Raw genomic sequence first — 21481 nt, 5'->3', positions numbered from 1 at the left:
AAAGGCATCACAAGCTGGAATTTATTATGCATCTCTAATTGCCCTGAAGAGATGGTTGGACAGCTTCCCTGTAGTGGTTTAATGCAACTGAGGTGCTTGCTAGAGTCAACCACGTCGGTGTGGGACTGGAGTCACATATAGGCCAGACCAGGTAAGGACGGCAGGTTTCCTTCCCTGAAGGACATTATCCTCGTACTCACTATGAGCAACGTCATGGGAGATCTGCTGAATGTTCTTCGACAGCACCTCCCAAACCCGCCACCTCTACCACCTAGAAGGACAAGGCCAGCAGGCACATGGGAACAACACCACCTGCACGTTCCCCTCCAAGTCACACACCATCCCGACTTGGAAATATATCGGCCGTTCCTTCATCGTCGCTGGGTCAAAATCCTGGAACTCCCTAACAGCACCGTGGGAGAACCTTCACCACACGGACTGCAGCGGTTCAAGAAGGCGGCTCACCACCACCTTCTCAAGGGGCAATTAGGGATGGGCAATAAATGCCGGCCTCGCCAGCGACGCCCGCATCCCATGAACGAATAATAAAAAAATAAATATAACTTTTGTACAGATCATTTTAAAAGTTATTTGACTGCCTTGGAATCACATTTCACACAGACACAATGTTCATCCATATTAGTTTCTATAAAACAGACAACTGAGGAAGTCATGGAGCAGTAGGGAGTAGGATAGTATCCATAATTCCTCACTCAGCGAGTTTCCCATCACAACTGTGCCATTCTGGGATTGCATTAGGTAGAAGGAAGAGAGGGAGGAACCAAAGTTCAAGGAGCAGTCACCTTGGTCCAGACTAGAAGGTTTTGTAAAAATCAATTAACTCAGCAGCAGCCAGAGCAGACCTTTGCAGGGAAGGATTATTACAGAAAGGCCAACTGTACTACTTTACAGTGTTTCATTTGAAAAAGCCACAACAGAGCTTAATAGTGTGTAAGCTTATTTTGATTTAAAGATTCTTTTCAACAATTTATTTGTAGAACCCAATTCATCACATGAAAATACGAACATTAGATCCAAGTTAATTGTTTATTTTAATTCATCTGAAGTCGAGTTGCAAATACAAATAACCAGAAATCAAAGCATAGAGGCTAAGATATTAGCTTGGACAGATTTTGCTAATACAATATTTGAAAATAAGCATTTGATGGTGACAACTCTTATATAAAACATTTCCACCTGCGGAAATTATACATTTCATTTTGTTGGATTTTAAAATTAATTCTGTATCACGCGGTGTGTAAAGAAATAGACTGATCACTTGATTAGATGTGACATAGCCAGTTCATCAAAAAAGAAAGGAAGCAAGATTTAAAAAAAAAATGTATATATTTTACAAAAAAAATAGCTGATTGGGGATTAGTTGCTCGCGAGGAATGTGGCTTGTGACCTTCTTTCAACTTATACATGGATTTATGGCAGGGTCTCATTCAAATTCAGACCATCCAGCTAGAATGTGTTAAAAATATGATATCTACACTTCCTGTCAACTTTTTCCAATTATAAATTTCTATCTCCAAACTGATAACGAAAATTGCCCGCATAAACTTGTGACGTTGTAATCACACCTTCCCCCTGAGGACATGAGAGTTTATAATAGAAATGTATAAAAATAAGGACAGAATATATGACTTTATTCAGACTGGATTATATCTGCGTGCCCTGGTGCAATTATCCCTGCCCTTTAACCCGCCTCACCTGAAGACTGTGTTTTGGCATTGATTCCCCGCGTGCAATGTTTTGGGATAATGACTGGTTATTCTGTATAATTATTTTTAATGATTGTCCCCTCCCCCACTTTGTACGTTATTTTCTCCCTCCAATTAGGATCTTATTGCACACGCTACCACTTGACAGAGAGGGGATCGGCCAACGATCTATCTCCATGCCTGAATTGCTCTTGAACCTATTATAAGGAGCTGCGCGAGAGTAGCTCTTGTCACAATGCCCAGAGAGCCCGGTCACTGTGCGAGGGAAGAGCTATGGAGATAGAACCTTTCTCTAGGAGCAAAGGGAATTAGGGGTTACGGGGAGCGGGCAGGAAATTGGACATGAATTTAGATTTGAGGTTAGGATCAGATTAGCCATGGATGGCGGAGCAGGCTCGAGGGGCCGATTGGCCTACTCCTGCTCCTATTTCTTATGTTCTTATGTAATCCACGGGCGCAGCGTAATAACATGCCAACTCAGGACCAGCGAGCGTTCTAGTACTACCCCTGGACATAGATATCAGTACAGATAACAAGGAACTGGATGATTTAATGGCAGAGTTAGGGGACTGGAAAATGAGTCCAATGGCCTCCCTCAGTTGTGATTTTTCTTATAATCTTCCGTAACATAACGTCACGTTCTCCTCCCTCTCCACTCGAGTCATGTGAACTCCTGGGCAAGGCATAAATCTGGAGAGAAAACCCAAGGCCAACTCTAACCTGTGATCTTTAACTAAATAGTACGAATGTTGAAAGCAATAAATGTAGCGAATTAATCAAAAAAAAGAGTTAGAGATACAAAAAACACTTTCACCAGTTCTCATCCCGCTTTGCTTATTTGTCATGTCTCTTTGATTTTGTCACATTAGACTACTTGCTTGAAATCGGAAGACACCATCTCAAGATTTGTTATTTGGGGTTAGTTTAATTCTTGCTCGATTTCGTCTCACGATGAACCATCCTCTAGCAAGTTATGGTTCCATACTTCAGCTTCTATGGCTTCTTTTGGCTGCCCGTTTCTTGAAAACGAAAAGTTCTTCTTTTGTCTAAAGATTGCAGAGGTAAATGTTAGCCGAACGCACGGCGGGAACTGCGATCAGACCCCTGAGACACTCCGCCACAATTCCCTGTCATTTTGTGCGATGTAAAGCGGTGGTGAAACAGAAATCTCTTCAATTTTACTTGTTCTTTTTCTCCTTTCAATGGCTTTCAAGTTACAAATGCTTAATCCATTCACGTCCTAAACAACTTGCATTTTTAAAAATATTATTCGTTCATGGGATCTGGGAGTCGCTGGCGAGGCCGGCATTTATTGCCCATCCCTGATTGCCCCTTGAGAAGCACCTTTAACGTAGAGAAACGTCCCAAGGCGCTTCACGGGATATAAAGATAAAAATGGTCGCGGAAGGAGATATTAGGAGTGGTTTTTTAAAAATTCGTTCACGGGATGTGGGCGTCGCTGGCGAGGCCGGCATTTATTGCCCATCCCTAATTGCCCTCGAGAAGGTGGTGGTGAGCCGCCTTCTTGAACCGCTGCAGTCCGTGTGGTGAAGGTTCTCCCACAGTGCTGTTAGGAAGGGAGTTCCAGGATTTTGACCCAGCGACGATGAAGGAACGGCCGATATATTTCCAAGTCGGGATGGTGTGTGACTTGGAGGGGAACGTGCAGGTGGTGTTGTTCCCATGCGCCTGCTGCTCTTGTCCTTCTAGATGGTAGAGGTCGCGGGTTTGGGAGGTGCTGTCGAAGAAGCCTTGGCGAGTTGCTGCAGTGCATCCTGCGGATGGTACACACTGCAGCCACTGTGCGCCGGTGGTGAAGAGAGTGAATGTTTAGGGTGGTGGATGGGGTGCCAATCAAGCGGGCTGCTTTATCTTGGATGGTGTCGAGCTTCTTGAGTGTTGTTGGAGCTGCACTCATCCAGGCAAGTGGAGAGTATGCCATCACGCTCCTGACTTGTGCCTTGTAGATGGTGGAAAGGCTTTGGGGAGTCAGGAGGTGAGTCACTCGCCACAGAATACCCAGCCTCTGACCTGCTCTTGTAGCCACAGTATTTATGTGGCTGGTCCAGTTAAGTTTCTGGTCAATGGTGACCCCCAGGATGTTGATGGTGGGGGATTCGGCGATGGTAATGCCGTTGAATGTCAAGGGGAGGTTGTCAGACTCTCTCTTGTTGGAGATGGTCATTGCCTGGCACTTGTCTGGCGTGAATGTTACTTGCCACTTATGAGCCCAAGCCTGGATGTTGTCCAGGTCTTGCTGCATGCGGGCACGGACTGCTTCATTATCTGAGGGGTTGCGGATGGAACTGAACACTGTGCAGTCATCAGCAAACATCCCCATTTCTGACCTTATGATGGAGGGAAGGTCATTGATGAAGCAGCTGAAGATGGTTGGGCATAGGACACTGCCCAAAGGTGGCCAAAGGTTTGGTCAAAGAGGTGGGTTTTAAGGAGGGTCTTACGGGAGGAGAGGCCGGATGGGATTCCAGAACATGGCGCTAAATTGGCTGAAGGCATGGCCCCCAAAAAACCAGAGTCAGAGGAACAGAGTGTTCGGGGTGGGAGGGGGAGGGTGTTTGTAGGGCTGGAGGAGGTTACAGAGGTAGGGAGGGGCGAGGCCATGGAGGGATTTGAACACGAGGATAAGAAATTGAGATGCTGGAGGACCAGGAGCCCAATGACGCCCCAATATTCCGAAAGTTAAGCTTGAGGTACATCAAACCGTTCACCTGTCAGGTTCCACATGTCGGCTGACGACACCCAGCTCTACCTCACCACCACCTCCCTCGTCCCCTCCACTGTCTCTCATTTGCCACATTGCTTGTCCGACATTGAGTACTGGATGGGCAAAAATTTCCTCCAACTAAATATTGGGCAGACTGAAGCCGTTGACTCTGGTCCCCGCTGCAAACTCTGTTCCCTCGCCACCGACTCCATCCCTCTCCCCGGCCACTGTCTGAGGCTGAACCAGGCCGTTCGCAACCTTGGCCTCCTATTTGACCCTGAGATGAGCTTCCGACCCCATATCCTCTCCATCACCAAGACCGCCTACTTCCACCTCCGTAACATCTCCCGTCTCCGCCCCTGCCTCAGCTCATCTGCTGCTGAAACCCTCATCCCTGCCTTTTGTTACCTTCCAGACTCGTCCATTCCAATGCTCTCCTGGCCGGCCTCCCATCTTCCACTCCCCGTAAACTTGAACTCATCCAAAACCCCTGCTGCCCCCCCCCGTACCCTAACTCGCACCAAGTCCTGTTTGCAGGGCTAGGGGGAAAGAGCAGGGGGGAGTGGGACTAATTGGATAGCTCTTTCAAAGAGCTGGCACAGGCACGATGGGCCGAACGGCCTCCTTCTGTGCTGTATGATTCTCTTCTCTGAAAAACATTTTCCAAGTGGACCGGAAAATCATTTTATGATCGTATTTCATTAATTGGAACTGTTTTCTAGCGGGTGGGGTGGGTTAATTTTAGCCTAGCCCGCCCCGCGGGAAACTAAGGGGATCGGATCTGCCGCCATCTCACCGCATCCCCCCCCCACCGGCCGGATTTTTACGCCCACAAATTGTCAAGGCTCTGTTCCCTGAGGAGCTGAAGATCGACCAAAAAAAAACCCCCTAATCTCAGGCTTCCCCGGGTTCCTCCCGCCCACACACGGAATGGCACTGTGGGTCAGAGCGAGCGCCACTGGTGTGTGACCCGACCCGCCTCCACCCCCAGCCCCGAGCGCGCAAACGGCACCCCCTCCCCTCCAATTCGGGACGGGGGTGGGGGGGCGGGGGGGTCAAGATCCAGAGGCGCAGGCGGCCTGGAATTCCCCCTCTGCTGTTCTCCTGGCAGTGCGGCAAGGGGCCCCTGAACTTTGACCCCTTCGCCTCAGTGCCTTCGATTGCCGAGTCCGGCCCATTTGGTCACGGGGCGGGGGCCAATAAATTGCGACACGGGCAAGAGAAAAGAGAAAATTGCCTTCCGAGAAGAAATTGGAATATTTTCCTGGAGGAATTTACAAACTGGAACCAATTCAGATAAAACGAAAGTTTGGAAGGCCTTAATTCAGGGAGCGGCCTTCTTGGCTTGGCCTTCACTTGCAGCGGTGATTAAAAACGGGGGGGTGGTGTAGTGAATCGGCCTCCTATTATACATAGTATTATAGTAGGTGCAGCACAGTAGGCCATTTGGCCCATCGTGCCTGTGCTGGCTCTTTGAAAGAGCTGTCCAATTAGTCCCACTCCCCCCCTGCTCTTTCCCCCACAGCCCTGCAAATTTTTTTCCTTCAAGTATTTACCCAATTCCCTTTTGAAAGTTATCATTGAATCTGCTTCCACCGCCCTTTCAGGCAGCGCATTTCCAGATCAGAACAACTCGCTGCGTAAAAAAAAATGCTTCCTCGTGTTGCCTCTGGCTCTTTTGCCGATCATCTTCATTTTCCTCCCTCTTGATGGAAAGGGATATCGGGTGGGGGAGGGCCCAGCGGCCGATTGATCTGTCACCCCGCGATTTTGCACCCCTCACCCTTCTCCTCCTCCCTCCCTCCCCACTCCCTCTCCGCTCCCAGCCCCTCCCCTCTTCCCGCTCCCGCCTCCAATGCTCCCCCCTCCCATGCTTCCCCCCCACCCACCTATTGCCACATTGAGTTACCGATCTCCGATATGTGTTTATGTATTCGACCCCCACCTCTCAGCGTGCAGTGAGTTCTCTCGCTCTGAGACACTTCTTACCTTCTGGTATAGCAAATCACGGCAATCACGAAGAGCACGAGCAGAACGACGACCACCACGCCCAGTACTGCAAATACACAAAGGGACGAGGATTAAGCACACACTAAATAAGGGGATCTCTGCGAATTAAGTTGTGAAACGAAGCCGATGGGTTATACGGGCGATTCCCTTTCAATTATCATGAACTCCACCCAACAACCAACAGGAAATCAGAATCAGATCACATATTACATCGCGTCTACAGCACAGAAACAGGCCATTCGGCCCAACTGGTCCGTGCTGGTGTTGATGCTCCACTCGAGCCTCCTCCCTCCCCACTTCATCTCACCCTATCACCATATCCTTCTATTTATTTTTATTCGTTCATGGGATGTGGGCGTCGCTGGCGAGGCCGGCATTTATTGCCCGTCCCTAATTGCCCCTTGAGAAGGTGGTGGTGAGCCGCCTTCTTGAACCGCTGCAGTCCGTGTGGTGAAGGTTCTCCCACAGTGCTGTTAGGAAGGGAGTTCCAGGATTTTGACCCAGCGACGATGAAGGAACGGCCGATATATTTCCAAGTCGGGATGGTGTGTGACTTGGAGGGGGACGTGCAGGTGGTGTTGTTCCCATGCGCCTGCTGCTCTTGTCCTTCTAGGTGGTAGAGGTCGCGGGTTTGGGAGGTGCTGTCGAAGAAGCCTTGGCGAGTGTTTATCCAGCTTCCCCTTAAATGCATCTACACTATTCGCCTCAACTACTCCTTGTGGGAGCGAGTTCCACATTCTCACCGCTCTCTGGGTAAAGAAGTTTCTCCTGAATTCCCTATTGGATTTATTAGTGACTATCTTATAAGAACATAAGAAACAGGAGCAGGAGTCGGCCAGTCGGCCCCTCGAGCCTGCTCCGCCATTCAATCAGATCATGGCTGATCTGATCCTAATCTCAAATCTAAATTCATGTCCAATTTCCTGCCCGCTCCCCGTAACCCCTAATTCCCTTTACTTCTAGGAAACTGTCTATTTCTGTTTTAAATTTATTTAATGATGTAGCTTCCACAGCTTCCTGGGGCAGCAAATTCCACAGACCGACTACCCTCTGAGTGAAGAAGTTTCTCCTCATCTCAGTTTTGAAAGAGCAGCCCCTTATTCTAAGATTATGCCCCCTAGTTCTAGTTTCACCCATCCTTGGGAACATCCTTACCGCATCCACCCGATCAAGCCCCTTCACAATCTTATATGTTTCAATAAGATCGCCTCTCATTCTTCTGAACTCCAATGAGTAGAGTCCCAATCTACTCAACCTCTCCTCACATGTCCACCCCCTCATCCCCGGGATTAACCGAGTGAACCTTCTTTGTACTGCCTCGAGAGCAAGTATGTCTTTTCTTAAGTATGGAGACCAAAACTGTATGCAGTATTCCAGGTGCGGTCTCACCAATACCTTATATAACTGCAGCAATACCTCCCTGTTTTTATATATTTATGGCCCCTAGTGTTTTTCTTTCCCTGCAGGCTAAAAAAGTGAAACATGATGATTTCAATCATCTCTTGAGGGGGGTCTTGGATCTGTGGGGCGAGAAATTGGTCCAGATCCGTTTTCGGGTCCAGAATTGGCACAAGGACCCATCCGGGCCGGCCCGAGGCTGGCCCAATATTGGGTCTCTAATTTCCAACAGTTTAGGGGAGCTCAGATTGTCTATCGCGCCTCCACAGGCAGCTCGTGCTTTTCAGCACATGATTGTCGGGCACGGCCGACAGGAGTAATAAAATGATGAGGGGCCTCGATAGAGTGGATAGGGAGGACCTATTTCCCTTAGCAGAGGGGGTCAGTGACCAGGGGGCGTAGATTTAAAGTGATTGGTAGAAGGATTCGAGGGGAGCTGAGGAGAAATTTCTTCACCCAGAGGGTGGTGGGGGTCTGGAACTCACTGCCTGAGAGGGTGGGAGAGGCAGAAACCCTCAACTCATTTAAAAAGTACCTGAAGAGCCGAAACCTACAGGGCTACGGACCAAGTGCGGGAAAGCGGGATTAGGCTGGATAGCTCTTTAACGGCCAGCACGGACACGATGGGCTGAATGGCCTCCATCTGTGCCATAAATTTCTATGACTCTATGAGTGTTGTGGAGTCCAGAAAGGGGCCCACCTCCTGCTCCTGGCTCCGCATCAATTTAAAACATTATTTATTAACTTCCCTAAGTTCCAAAGGACCTGAGCAGCAGAAGACTGAGATAGGGGAATAAAAGCAGCAGCAGACCTGCAACAAGAGACAACTACTGTGCGACGTCACAGGTGAGGCAGGAGAGTCCGAGAGGTGAGCGCAGTGTAAAAGGAGAGACCGAGAGTGGGAGGAGAGTCTGAGAGGTGAGCACAGTGTAAAAGGAGAGTCCGAGAGGTGAGCGCAGTGTAAAAGGAGAGACTGAGAGCGGGAGGAGAGTCCGAGAGGTGAACACAGTGTAAAAGGAGAGACCGAGAGTGGGAGGAGAGTCCGAGAGGTGAACACAGTGTAAAAGGAGAGACTGAGAGCGGGAGGAGAGTCCGAGAGGTGAGCACAGTGTAAAAGGAGAGACCGAGAGTGGGAGGAGAGTCCGAGAGGTGAGCACAGTGTAAAAGGAGAGACCGAGAGTGGGAGGAGAGTCCGAGAGGTGAGCACAGTGTAAAAGGAGAGTCCGAGAGGTGAGCACAGTGTAAAAGGAGAGTCCGAGAGCGGGAGGAGAGTCCGAGAGGTGAGCACAGTGTAAAAGGAGAGACCGAGAGTGGGAGGAGAGTCCGAGAGGTGAGCACAGTGTAAAAGGAGAGACTGAGAGTGGGAGGAGAGTCCGAGAGGTGAGCGCAGTATAAAAGGAGAGACTGAGAGCGGGAGGAAAGTCCGAGAGGTGAGCACAGTATAAAAGGAGAGACTGAGAGAGGGAGGAGAGTCCGAGAGGTGAGCACAGTGTAAAAGGAGAGACCGAGAGCGGGAGGAGAGTCCGAGAGGTGAGCACAGTGTAAAAGGAGAGACCGAGAGCGGGAGGAGAGTCCGAGAGGTGAGCACAGTGTAAAAGGAGAGACCGAGAGCGGGAGGAGAGTCCGAGAGGTGAGCACAGTGTAAAAGGAGAGACCGAGAGCGGGAGGAGAGTCCGAGAGGTGAACACAGTGTAAAAGGAGAGACCGAGAGCGGGAGGAGAGTCCGAGAGGTGAGCACAGTGTAAAAGGAGAGACCGAGAGCGGGAGGAGAGTCCGAGAGGTGAGCACAGTGTAAAAGGAGAGACCGAGAGCGGGAGGAGAGTCCGAGAGGTGAGCACAGTGTAAAAGGAGAGACCGAGAGTGGGAGGAGAGTCTGAGAGGTGAGCACAGTGTAAAAGGAGAGACTGAGAGCGGGAGGAGAGTCCGAGAGGTGAGCACAGTGTAAAAGGAGAGACCGAGAGCGGGAGGAGAGTCCGAGAGGTGAGCACAGTGTAAAAGGAGAGACTGAGAGCGGGAGGAGAGTCCGAGAGGTGAGCACAGTGTAAAAGGAGAGACTGAGAGCGGGAGGAGAGTCCGATGGGTGAGCACAGTGTAAAAGGAGAGACTGAGAGCGGGAGGAGAGTCCAAGAGGTGAGCACAGTGTAAAAGGAGAGAATGAGAGCGGGAGGAGAGTCCGAGAGGTGAGCACAGTGTAAAAGGAGAGACTGAGAGCGGGAGGAGAGTCCGAGAGGTGAGCACAGTGTCAAAGGAGAGACTGAGAGCGGGAGGAGAGTCCAAGAGGTGAGCACAGTGTAAAAGGAGAGAATGAGAGCGGGAGGAGAGTCCGAGAGGTGAGCGCAGTGTAAAAGGAGAGACTGAGAGTGGGAGGAGAGTCCGAGAGGTGAGCACAGTGTAAAAGGAGAGACCGAGAGTGGGAGGAGAGTCCGAGAGGTGAGCACAGTGTAAAAGGAGAGACTGAGAGCGGGAGGAGAGTCCAAGAGGTGAGCACAGTGTAAAAGGAGAGAATGAGAGCGGGAGGAGAGTCCGAGAGGTGAGCGCAGTGTAAAAGGAGAGAATGAGAGCGGGAGGAGAGTCCGAGAGGTGAGCACAGTGTAAAAGGAGAGACTGAGAGAGGGAGGAGAGTCCGAGAGGTGAGCACAGTGTAAAAGGAGAGACTGAGAGCGGGAGGAGAGTCCGAGAGGTGAGCACAGTGTAAAAGGAGAGACTGAGAGCGGGAGGAGAGTCCGAGAGGTGAGCGCAGTGTAAAAGGAGAGACTGAGAGCGGGAGGAGAGTCCGAGAGGTGAGCACAGTATAAAAGGAGAGACTGAGAGCGGGAGGAGAGTCCGAGAGGTGAGCACAGTGTAAAAGGAGAGACTGAGAGCGGGAGGAGAGTCCGAGAGGTGAACACAGTATAAAAGGAGAGACTGAGAGCGGGAGGAGAGTCCGAGAGGTGAGCACAGTGTAAAAGGAGAGACTGAGAGCGGGAGGAGAGTCCGAGAGGTGAGCACAGTGTAAAAGGAGAGACCGAGAGCGGGAGGAGAGTCTGAGAGGTGAGCACAGTGTAAAAGGAGAGACTGAGAGCGGGAGGAGAGTCCGAGAGGTGAACACAGTGTAAAAGGAGAGACTGAGAGAGGGAGGAGAGTCCGAGAGGTGAGCACAGTGTAAAAGGAGAGACTGAGAGTGGGAGGAGAGTCCGAGAGGTGAGCACAGTGTAAAAGGAGAGACTGAGAGCGGGAGGAGAGTCCGAGAGGTGAACACAGTGTAAAAGGAGAGACTGAGAGTGGGAGGAGAGTCCGAGAGGTGAGCACAGTGTAAAAGGAGAGACCGAGAGCGGGAGGAGAGTCCGAGAGGTGAGCACAGTATAAAAGGAGAGACCGAGAGAGGGAGGAGAGTCCGAGAGGTGAGCACAGTGTAAAAGGAGAGACTGAGAGTGGGAGGAGAGTCCGAGAGGTGAGCACAGTGTAAAAGGAGAGACTGAGAGCGGGAGGAGAGTCCGAGAGGTGAACGCAGTGTAAAAGGAGAGACTGAGAGCGGGAGGAGAGTCCGAGAGGTGAGCACAGTGTAAAAGGAGAGACTGAGAGAGGGAGGAGAGTCCGAGAGGTGAGCACAGTGTAAAAGGAGAGACTGAGAGTGGGAGGAGAGTCCGAGAGGTGAGCACAGTGTAAAAGGAGAGACGGAGAGAGGGAGGAGAGTCCGAGAGGTGAGCACAGTGTAAAAGGAGAGACGGAGAGAGGGAGGAGAGTCCGAGGGGTGAGCACAGTGTAAAAGGAGAGACTGAGAGCGGGAGGAGAGTCTGAGAGGTGAGCACAGTGTAAAAGGAGAGACTGAGAGCGGGAGGAGAGTCCGAGAGGTGAGCACAGTGTAAAAGGAGAGACCGAGAGCGGGAGGAGAGTCCGAGAGGTGAGCACAGTGTAAAAGGAGAGACTGAGAGAGGGAGGAGAGTCCGAGAGGTGAGCGCAGTGTAAAAGGAGAGACCGAGAGTGGGAGGAGAGTCCGAGGGGTGAGCACAGTGTAAAAGGAGAGACTGAGAGAGGGAGGAGAGTCCGAGGGGTGAGCACAGTGTAAAAGGAGAGACTGAGAGCGGGAGGAGAGTCTGAGAGGTGAGCACAGTGTAAAAGGAGAGACTGAGAGCGGGAGGAGAGTCCGAGAGGTGAGCACAGTGTAAAAGGAGAGACCGAGAGCGGGAGGAGAGTCCGAGAGGTGAGCACAGTGTAAAAGGAGAGACCGAGAGTGGGAGGAGAGTCCGAGAGGTGAGCACAGTGTAAAAGGAGAGACTGAGAGCGGGAGGAGAGTCCGAGGGGTGAGCACAGTGTAAAAGGAGAGACTGAGAGCGGGAGGAGAGTCCGAGAGGTGAGCGCAGTATAAAAGGAGAGACTGAGAGCGGGAGGAGAGTCCGAGAGGTGAGCACAGTGTAAAAGGAGAGACTGAGAGCGGGAGGAGAGTCCGAGAGGTGAGCGCAGTATAAAAGGAGAGACCGAGAGCGGGAGGAGAGTCCGAGAGGTGAGCACAGTGTAAAAGGAGAGACTGAGAGCGGGAGGAGAGTCCGAGGGGTGAGCACAGTGTAAAAGGAGAGACCGAGAGCGGGAGGAGAGTCCGAGAGGTGAGCACAGTGTAAAAGGAGAGACTGAGAGAGGGAGGAGAGTCCGAGAGGTGAGCACAGTGTAAAAGGAGAGACTGAGAGAGGGAGGAGAGTCCGAGAGGTGAGCGCAGTGTAAAAGGAGAGACTGAGAGCGGGAGGAGAGTCCGAGAGGTGAGCACAGTATAAAAGGAGAGACTGAGAGCGGGAGGAGAGTCCGAGAGGTGAGCGCAGTGTAAAAGGAGAGACTGAGAGCGGGAGGAGAGTCCGAGAGGTGAGCACAGTATAAAAGGAGAGACCGAGAGCGGGAGGAGAGTCCGAGAGGTGAGCACAGTGTAAAAGGAGAGACTGAGAGCGGGAGGAGAGTCCGAGAGGTGAGCACAGTATAAAAGGAGAGACCGAGAGAGGGAGGAGAGTCCGAGAGGTGAGCACAGTGTAAAAGGAGAGACTGAGAGCGGGAGGAGAGTCCGAGGGGTGAGCACAGTGTAAAAGGAGAGACTGAGAGTGGGAGGAGAGTCCGAGAGGTGAACGCAGTGTAAAAGGAGAGACTGAGAGCGGGAGGAGAGTCCGAGGGGTGAGCACAGTGTAAAAGGAGAGGCCGAGAGTGGGAGGAGAGTCCGAGAGGTGAACGCAGTGTAAATCTAAGGCAAGTCATGGCAGCACAGCTCGCACCCGTGATATGCTCCTCCTGCACTATGTGGGAAATCACGGACACTACAGGTGTCCCTGGCGACCATGTGTGCAGGAAGTGTGTCCAGCTGCAGCTACTGGCTAACCGCATTTCGGAGCTGGAGCTGCGGGTGGATTCACTGTGGAGCATCCGTGATGCTGAGATTATCGTGGATAGCACGTTCAGTGAGGTGGTCACACCACAGGTAAAGATTACGCAGGCAGAAAGGAAATGGGTGACCGCCAGGCAGAGTAAAAGGACCAGGCAGGTAGAGCAGGATTCCCCTGGGGCCATCTCCCTCTCAAACAGATATTCTGCTTTGGATACTTTTGGGGGAGATGGCTTATCAGGGGAAAGCAGCAAGAGCCAAGTTCGGGGCACCACGGGTGACTCTGCTGCACAGGAGGGGAGGAAGAAGAGTGGCAGGGCTATAGTGATAGGAGATTCCATTGTAAGGGGAACAGATAGGCGTTTCTGCGGCCATAAACGTGACTCCAGGATGGTATGTTGCCTCCCTGGTGCTGGGGTCAAGGATGTCACGGAGCGGCTGCAGGATATTCTGGAGGGAGAGGGTGAACAGCCAGTAGTCGTGGTCCATATCGGTACCAACGACATAGGTAAAAAAAGGGATGAGGTCCTGCAAGGTGAATTTAAGGAGTTAGAAGATAAATTAAAAAGCAGGACCTCAAAGGTAGTGATCTCAGGATTACTACCAGTTCCACGTGCTAGTGAGTATAGGAACAGGAGAATAGACAGGATGAATGCGTGGCTGCAGGGATGGTGCAGGAGGGAGGGATTTAGATTCCTGGGACATTGGGACCTGTTCTGGGGAAGGTGGGACCTGTACAAGCGGGACGGGTTACACCCGAGCAGGACCGGGACAAATGTCCTCGCGGGGGTGTTTGCTCGTGCTGTTGGGGAAGGTTTAAACTAGAGTGGCAGGGGGATGGGAACCTGAGCGGGGAGTCAGGAGGGGGAAACAAGGATAGAAACAAAAGACAGAAAGGGAAGAAGCAATAGTGGAAGGCAGAGAAAACAAGGGCGAAAAACAAATAGGGCCAGAGTGCAAAATAAAACTAAGATGACTAGCAATCTTAAAAAGACAAGTCTAAAGGCATTGTGTCTTAATGAGCGGAGCATTCGCAATAAGGCAGATGAATTAACAGCGCAGATAGATATTAACGGTTATGATATAGTTGTGATTACGGAGACATGGCTGCAGGGTGACCAAGGATGGGAATTGAACATCCAGGGGTATTCAATATTTAGGAAGGACAGACAAAAAGGGAAAGGAGGTGGGGTAGCGTTGTTAGTAAAGGAGGAAATCAATGCAATAGTGAGGAAGGATATTGGCTCGGAAAATCACAATGTGGAATCTGTATGGGTGGAGCTAAGAAACACCAAGGGGCAGAAAATGTTGGTGGGGGTTGTCTATAGGCCCCCAAACAGTAGTGGAGATGTAGGGGAGGGCATTAAACAGGAAATTAGAGACGCATGCAAGAAGGGTACAACTATAATCATGGGTGACTTTAATCTACATATAGATTGGTCAAACCAAATTCGCAATAATACTGTGGGGGAGGAATTCCTGGAGTGTGTACATTGAGGAACCAATTAGAGAACAGGCGATCCTAGACTGGGTATTGTGCAATGAGAAAGGATTAATTAACAATCGTGTTATGCGGGGTCCCTTAGGGAAGAGCGACCATAACATGATAGAATTCCTCATTAAGATGGAGAGTGAAGTAGTTGAATCCGAAACTAGGGTTTCTGAATCTAAATAAAGGAAATTACGAAAGTATGAGGTGTGAGTTGGCTATGATAGATTGGGGAACTTTACTAAAAGGGATGACGGTGGATAGGCAATGGCTAATATTTAAAGAACGTGTGCAGGAATTACAACAATTATTCATTCCTGTCTGGCGCAAAAATAAAACAGGAAAGGTGGCTCAACCGTGGCTTACAAAAGAAATTAGGGATAGTATTAGATCCAAAGAGGAGACATATAAAATTGCCAGAAAAAGCAGCAAGCCTGAGGATTGGGAGCAGTTTAGAATTCAGCAAAGGAGGACAAAGAGATTGATTAAGAGGGGAAAAATAGAGTATGAGAGTAAACTAGCAGGGAACATAAAAAGTGACTGTAAAAGCTTCTATAAATATGTCAAGAGAAAAAGATTAGTGAAGACAAATGTAGGTCCCTTACAGTCAGAAATGGGGGAAATTATAATGGGGAACAAAGAAATGGCAGAACAATTAAACACATACTTTGGTTCTGTCTTCACAAAGGAGGACATAAATAACCTGCCAGAAATGTTAGGGAACCAAGGGTCCAGTGAGAGGGAGGAACTGAAGGAAACCCAGTATTAGTAAAAATAGTGCTCGGGAAATTAATGGGGCTAAAGGCTGACAAATCCCCAGGGCCTGATAATCTACATCCCAGAGTACTAAAGGAAGTGGCCCTGGAAATAGTGGATGCATTGGTGATCATCTTCCAAAATTCTAGAGACTCTGGAACAGCTCCTACAGATTGGAGGGTGGCAAATGTAACCCCACTATTTAAAAAAGGAGGGAGAGAAAAAAACAGGGAATTGCAGACCAGTTAGCCTAACATCAGTAGTGGGGAAAATGCTGGAGTCTATTATAAAAGATGTGATAACAGAACACTTGGAGGGCATTAACGGGATTGGACAAAGTCAGCATGGGTTTATGAAAGGGAAATCATGCTTAACAAATCTACTGGAGTTTTTTGAGGATGTAACTAGTAGAATAGATAGGGGAGAACCAGTGGATGTGGTGTATTTGGATTTTCAGAAGGCTTTTGATAAGGTCCCACTCAAGAGGTTAGTGTGCAAAATTAAAGCACATGGGATTGGGGGGAATATACTGGCATGGATTGAGAATTGGTTGACAGACAGGAAACAGAGAGTAGGAATAAACAGGTCTTTTTCCAGGTGGCAGGCAGTGACTAGTGGGGTACCGCAGGGATCAGTGCTTGGGCCCCAGCTATTCACAATATATATCAATGATTTGGATGAGGGAACTAAATGTAACATTTCCAAGTTTGCAGACGACACAAAGCTGGGGTGGAATGTGAGCTGTGAGGAGGATGCAAAGAGGCTCCAATGTGATTTAGACAAGTTGGGTGAGTGGGCAAGAACATGGCAGATGCAGTATAATGTGGATAAATGTGAGGTTATCCACTTTGGTTGTAAAAACAGAAAGACAGATTATTATCTGAATGGTGATAGATTGGGAAAAGGGGAGGTGCAACGAGACCTGGGTGTCCTTGTACACCAGTCGCTGAAAGCGAGCATTCAGGTGCAGTAAGCAGTTAGGAAGGTGAATGGTATGTTGGCCTTCATTGCAAGAGGATTTGAGTACAGGAGCAGGGATGTCTTACTGCAGTTATACAGGGCCTTGGTGAGACCACATCTGAAGTATTGTGTGCAGTTTTGGTCTCCTTATCTGAGGAAGGATGTCCTTGCCATGGAGGGAGTGCAACAAAGGTTTACCAGACTGATTCCTGGGATGGCAGGACTGACGTATGAGGAGAGATTGGGTCGACTAGGCCTATATTCACTAGAGTTTAGAAGAATGAGAGGTGATCTCATCGAAACAGATAAAATTCTATCAGGACTGGACAGACTAGATGCAGGGAGGATGTTCCCGATGGCTGGGGAGTCCAGAACCAGGGGTCACAGTCTCAGGATACGGGGTCTGCCATTTAGAACCGAGATGAGGAGAAATTTCTTCACTCAGAGGGTGGTGAACCTGTGGAATTCTCTACCACAGAAGGCAGCGGAGGCCAAGTCATTAGATGTATTCAAGAAGGAGATAGATATATTTCTTAATGCTAAAGGGATCAAGGGATATGGGGGAAAAAGCGGGAACAGGGTACTGAGTTAGACGATCAGCCATGATCATTTTGAATGGCGGAGCAGGCCCGACAGGCCGAATGGCCGACTCTTGCTCCTATTTTCTATGTTTCTATGACCTCTGTTTGATTTCATGTCTGAAGGGCAGAATTACAGCAGTTCGACGGTGGCCTAGATTTGACGAAAGGAGCTATCTTCCACTTCAGAGATTCTCACGTGGTGACTAATCTCACCGCAGTAAGTGGACCATCTGTTCACCAGCACGAGTCCTTCCTCTGCAGTCGACATAGTGAATGATTCTCGTGATGTGAAGGAACGAGGGTTTGTGATGATCAGGGTTGAAAAAACAGACTTTGTTTCCTGAGGTGCATGAGTTGTTTCGGTGTCCAGGATGGGGGTGGGTTCAAAGCTGACCGCTGTTGTGGGCTTCATGCCTGTGGGACTCAGGTCCAACAACGGTGTTTCAGTCGGACTCATTATGGTTGTGGTCTGGACGGTTAACGTCTCACAAGTATTTGTCTTCTGACCATCTACAAAGAGGACAAAGGTAAATTAACACATGAAAAAAGATTGTAACTGCTTGTCGCCGATTGGTGATAAAATAGCTGCAAAGATACGTTAGGAACAGGAGGAGGCCATTCAGCCCCTCGAGCCTGTTCCGCCATTCAATTAGATCATGGCTGATCTTTATCCTAACTCCATCTACCTGCCTTGGTTCCATAACCCTTAATACCCTCACCCAACAAAAATCTATCAATCTCAGTCTTGGAAGCTCCAATTGACCCCCAGCGTCAACAGCTTTTTGGGGGAAAGAGTTCCAGATTTCCACTCCCCTTTTTGTGAAGAAGTGCTTCCTGACATCACCCCTGAATGGCCTGGCTCTAATTTTAAGGTTATTCCCCCTTGTTTTGGTCTCTCCCACCAGAGGAAATAGTTTCTCTCTCTCTACCCTATCAACTTCTTCAATCATCTTAAACACCTCGATTAGATCACCCCTTAATCTTCTACACTCGAGGGAATTCAAGCCCAGTCTGTGCAACCTGGCCTCGTAATTTAACCCATTTAGCCCTGATATCACCACCTGCACGTTCCCCTCCAAGACACACACCATCCCGACTTGGAAATATATCGGCCGTTCCTTCATCGTCGCTGGGTCAAAATCCAGGAACTCCCTACCTAACAGCACTGTGGGAGAACCTTCACCACACGGACTGCAGCGGTTCAAGAAGGCGGCTCACCACCACCTTCTCAAGGGGCAATTATGGATGGGCAATAAATGCCGGCCTCGCCAGCGATGCCCACATCCCATGAACGAATAATAAAAAAAATCACAGGCGACTGAACCAAGGCCAACAACAAGGTGGAGTGAGGAACTAATGAGGAATGAATTCCAGAACTGCTCAATGAGCGGACTGTCCGATACAATGAGTGAGCTGGAATATTCATTCCCTCTGATTATCAGTCAGGAGATCTCTGTGAACGCTGATACCCCATCTAACACTCCCTCCCTTTCTATGAATCAAGGTTACACAAAGACCGGGCTGATTGGTTCCGGAAAAACTCGGGCTCGGATCCCTCTCCAACTTGGAGCGAGACAGAACCGGCAGCAAGTAACCCCCGCCTCGCAGATCAGGAGGAGAACGAGGAGGGCAATGTGCGGGAGGCTGCCCGGCAGACTGAGACTGAACTGGGTGGACGAGCTGTCTCCCCATCGGTCACTGTAACAGCCCAGAGTGAAAACCTAAAGGGTATGGGCCAATTATCCGCTTCAGTCTCCTAGTTCAGTCCGAATCCCTCACCATCAAAATCCTGGGGGTCACCATTGACCAGAAACTAAACTGGACCAGCCATATAAATACTGTGGCTACGAGAGCAGGTCAGAGGCTGGGTATTCTGCGGCGAGTGACTCACCTCCTGACTCCCGAAAGCCTTTCCACCATCTACAAGGCACAAGTCAGGAGTGTGATGGAATATTCTCCACTTGCCTGGATGAGTGCAGCTCCAACAACACTCAAGAAGCTCAACACCATCCAGGACAAAGCAGCCCGCTTGATTGGCACCCCATCCACCACCCTAAACATTCACTCCCTTCACCACCAGCGCACCGTGGCTGCAGTGTGTACCATCCACAGGATGCACTGCAGCAACTCACCAAGGCTTCTTCGACAACACCTCCCAAACCCGCGACCTCTACCACCTAGAAGGACAAGGGCAGCAGGTACATGGGAACAACACCACCTGCACGTTCCCCTCCAAGTCACATAAGAACATAAGAAATAGGAGCAGGAGTAGGCCATTCGGCCTCTCGAGCCTGCTCCGCCATTCAATATGATCATGGCTGATCTGATCCTAACCTCAAATCTAAAGAACACAAGAAGTAGGAGCAGGACCCGGCCACATAGCCCCTGGGCCCGCTCCGCCACCCACAGGGTCTTGACCGATCCGAACTCAGCTTCATGTCCAATTTCCTGCCCGCTCCCCGTAACCCCTAATTCCCTTTACTTCTAGGAAACTGTCTATTTCTGTTTTAAATTTATTTAATGATGGAGCTTCCACAGCTTCCTGGGGCAGCAAATTCCACAGACCTACTACCCTCTGAGTGAAGAAGTTTCTCCTCATCTCAGTTTTGAAAGAGCAGCCCCTTATTCTAAGATTATGCCCCCTAGTTCTAGTTTCACCCATCCTTGGGAACACCCTTACCGCATCCACCCGATCAAGCCCCTTCACAATCGTATATGTTTCAATAAGATCGCCTCTCATTCTTCTGAACTCCAATGAGTAGAGTCCCAATCTACTCAACCTCTCCTCAGATGTCCGCCCCCTCATCCCCGGGATTAGCCGAGTGAACCTTCTGTGTACTGCCTCGAGAGCAAGTATGTCTTTTCTTAAGTTACACACCATCCCGACTTGGAAATATATCGGCCGTTCCTTCATCGTCGCTCGGTCAAAATCCTGGAACTCCCTTCCTAACAGCACTGTGGGAGAACCTTCACCACACGGACTGCAGCGGTTCAAGGCGGCGGCTCACCACCACCTTCTCAAGGGGCAATTAGGGATGGGCAATAAATGCCGGCCTCGCCAGCGACGCCCACATCCCATGAACGAATAAAAATAACCCTTTTAGCCCCGGTATCATTCTGGTGAATCTGCGCTGCACCCCCTCCAAGGGCAATAAATCCTTCCTGAGGTGCGGTGCCCAGAACTGAACACAATATTTGGTGAGCAGTTTCATTGAAACTGAATGAAAATAATTTAACCAAACCAGGGAACATGGGAAGAGGAGGCCGGCCATTCAGCCATCGACTCAGCTCTGCCACTTGTGTTCGTGATGGCATCGACATAAGAACATAAGAAATAGCAGCAGGAGTGGGCCATTCGGCCCCTCGAGCCTGCTCCGCCATCCAATCAGATCATGGCTAATTTTTGACCTCAACTCCACTTTCCCGCCCGATCCCCATATCCCTTGATTCCTCTAGAGTCCAAAAATCTATCCATCTCAGCCTTGAATATCCTCAACGACTGAGCATCCACAGCCCTCTGGGGTAGAGAATTCCAAAGATTCATAACCCTCTGAGTGAAGAAATTCCTCCTCATCTCAGTCTTAAATGGCCGACCTCTCATCCTGAGACTATGCCCCCTACTAGATAGCTTTTTGGCAACCAAAGGTATTAAGGGATATGGGCCAAAGGCAGGTATATGGAGTTAGATCACAGATCAGCCATGATCTTATCAAATGGCGGAGCAGGCACGAGGGGCTGAATGGCCTACTCCTGTTCCTATGTTCCTACTTCTAGACTCTCCAGCCAGGGGAAACAGCCTCTCAGCATCTACCCTGTCAAGCCCCCTCAGAATCTTGTATATTTCAACGAGATTACCTCTCATCCTTCTAAACTCCAGAGACTATAGGCCCATTCTACTCAATCTCTCCTCTTCGGACAACCCTCTCATCCCAGGAATTAATCTAGTGAACCTTCGTTGCGCCGCCTCTAAGACAAGTATATCCTTCCTTAGATAAGGAGACCAAAACTTCACACAGTGCTCCAGGTGTGATCCCACCAAAGCCCTGTACGATTGCAGTAAGACTTCCTTACTCGTGTACTCCAACCCCCTTGCAATAAAGGCCAACATACTAGAATCATAGAAATTTACAACATGGAAACAGGCCCTTCGGCCCAACATGTCCATGTCGCCCAGTTTATACCACTAAGCTAGTCCCAATTGCCTGCACTTGGCCCATATCCCTCTACACCCATCTTACCCATGTAACTGTCCAAATGCTTTTTAAAGGACAAAATTGTACCCGCCTCTACTACTGCCTCTGGCAGCTCGTTCCAGACACTCACCACCCTTTGAGTGAAAAAATTGCCCCTCTTGACCCTTTTGTATCTCTCCCCTCTCACCTTAAATCTATGCCCCCTCGTTATAGACTCCCCTACCCTTGGGAAAAGATTTTGACTATCTACCTTATCTATGCCCCTCATTATTTTATAGACTTCTATAAGATCACCCCGAAACCTCCT

The 21481-nt window shown here is 49.7% G+C and overlaps 1 protein-coding gene across 1 annotated transcript in view; it reads right to left on the bottom strand.

Moving 5' to 3' along the window:
- Positions 1-1033: 1033 nt before the first annotated feature.
- Positions 1034-21481, bottom strand: part of LOC137328090 (lymphatic vessel endothelial hyaluronic acid receptor 1-like) — a 65243-nt gene continuing 44795 nt past the window's right edge. The window contains exons 5-7 of the mRNA XM_067994254.1: positions 17195-17491; positions 6442-6508; positions 1034-2773 (exon numbers count right to left, since the gene is read on the bottom strand). Of these exons, the coding sequence (XP_067850355.1) occupies positions 2674-2773; positions 6442-6508; positions 17195-17491 (464 nt within the window). The 3' untranslated portion in view covers positions 1034-2673. The remainder of the gene's footprint in view (positions 2774-6441; positions 6509-17194; positions 17492-21481) is intronic.

This window comes from Heptranchias perlo, chromosome 12 (assembly GCF_035084215.1).
Source record: "Heptranchias perlo isolate sHepPer1 chromosome 12, sHepPer1.hap1, whole genome shotgun sequence".
NCBI lineage: Eukaryota > Metazoa > Chordata > Chondrichthyes > Hexanchiformes > Hexanchidae > Heptranchias > Heptranchias perlo.
This window is presented reverse-complemented; position numbering and strand designations above follow the sequence as displayed.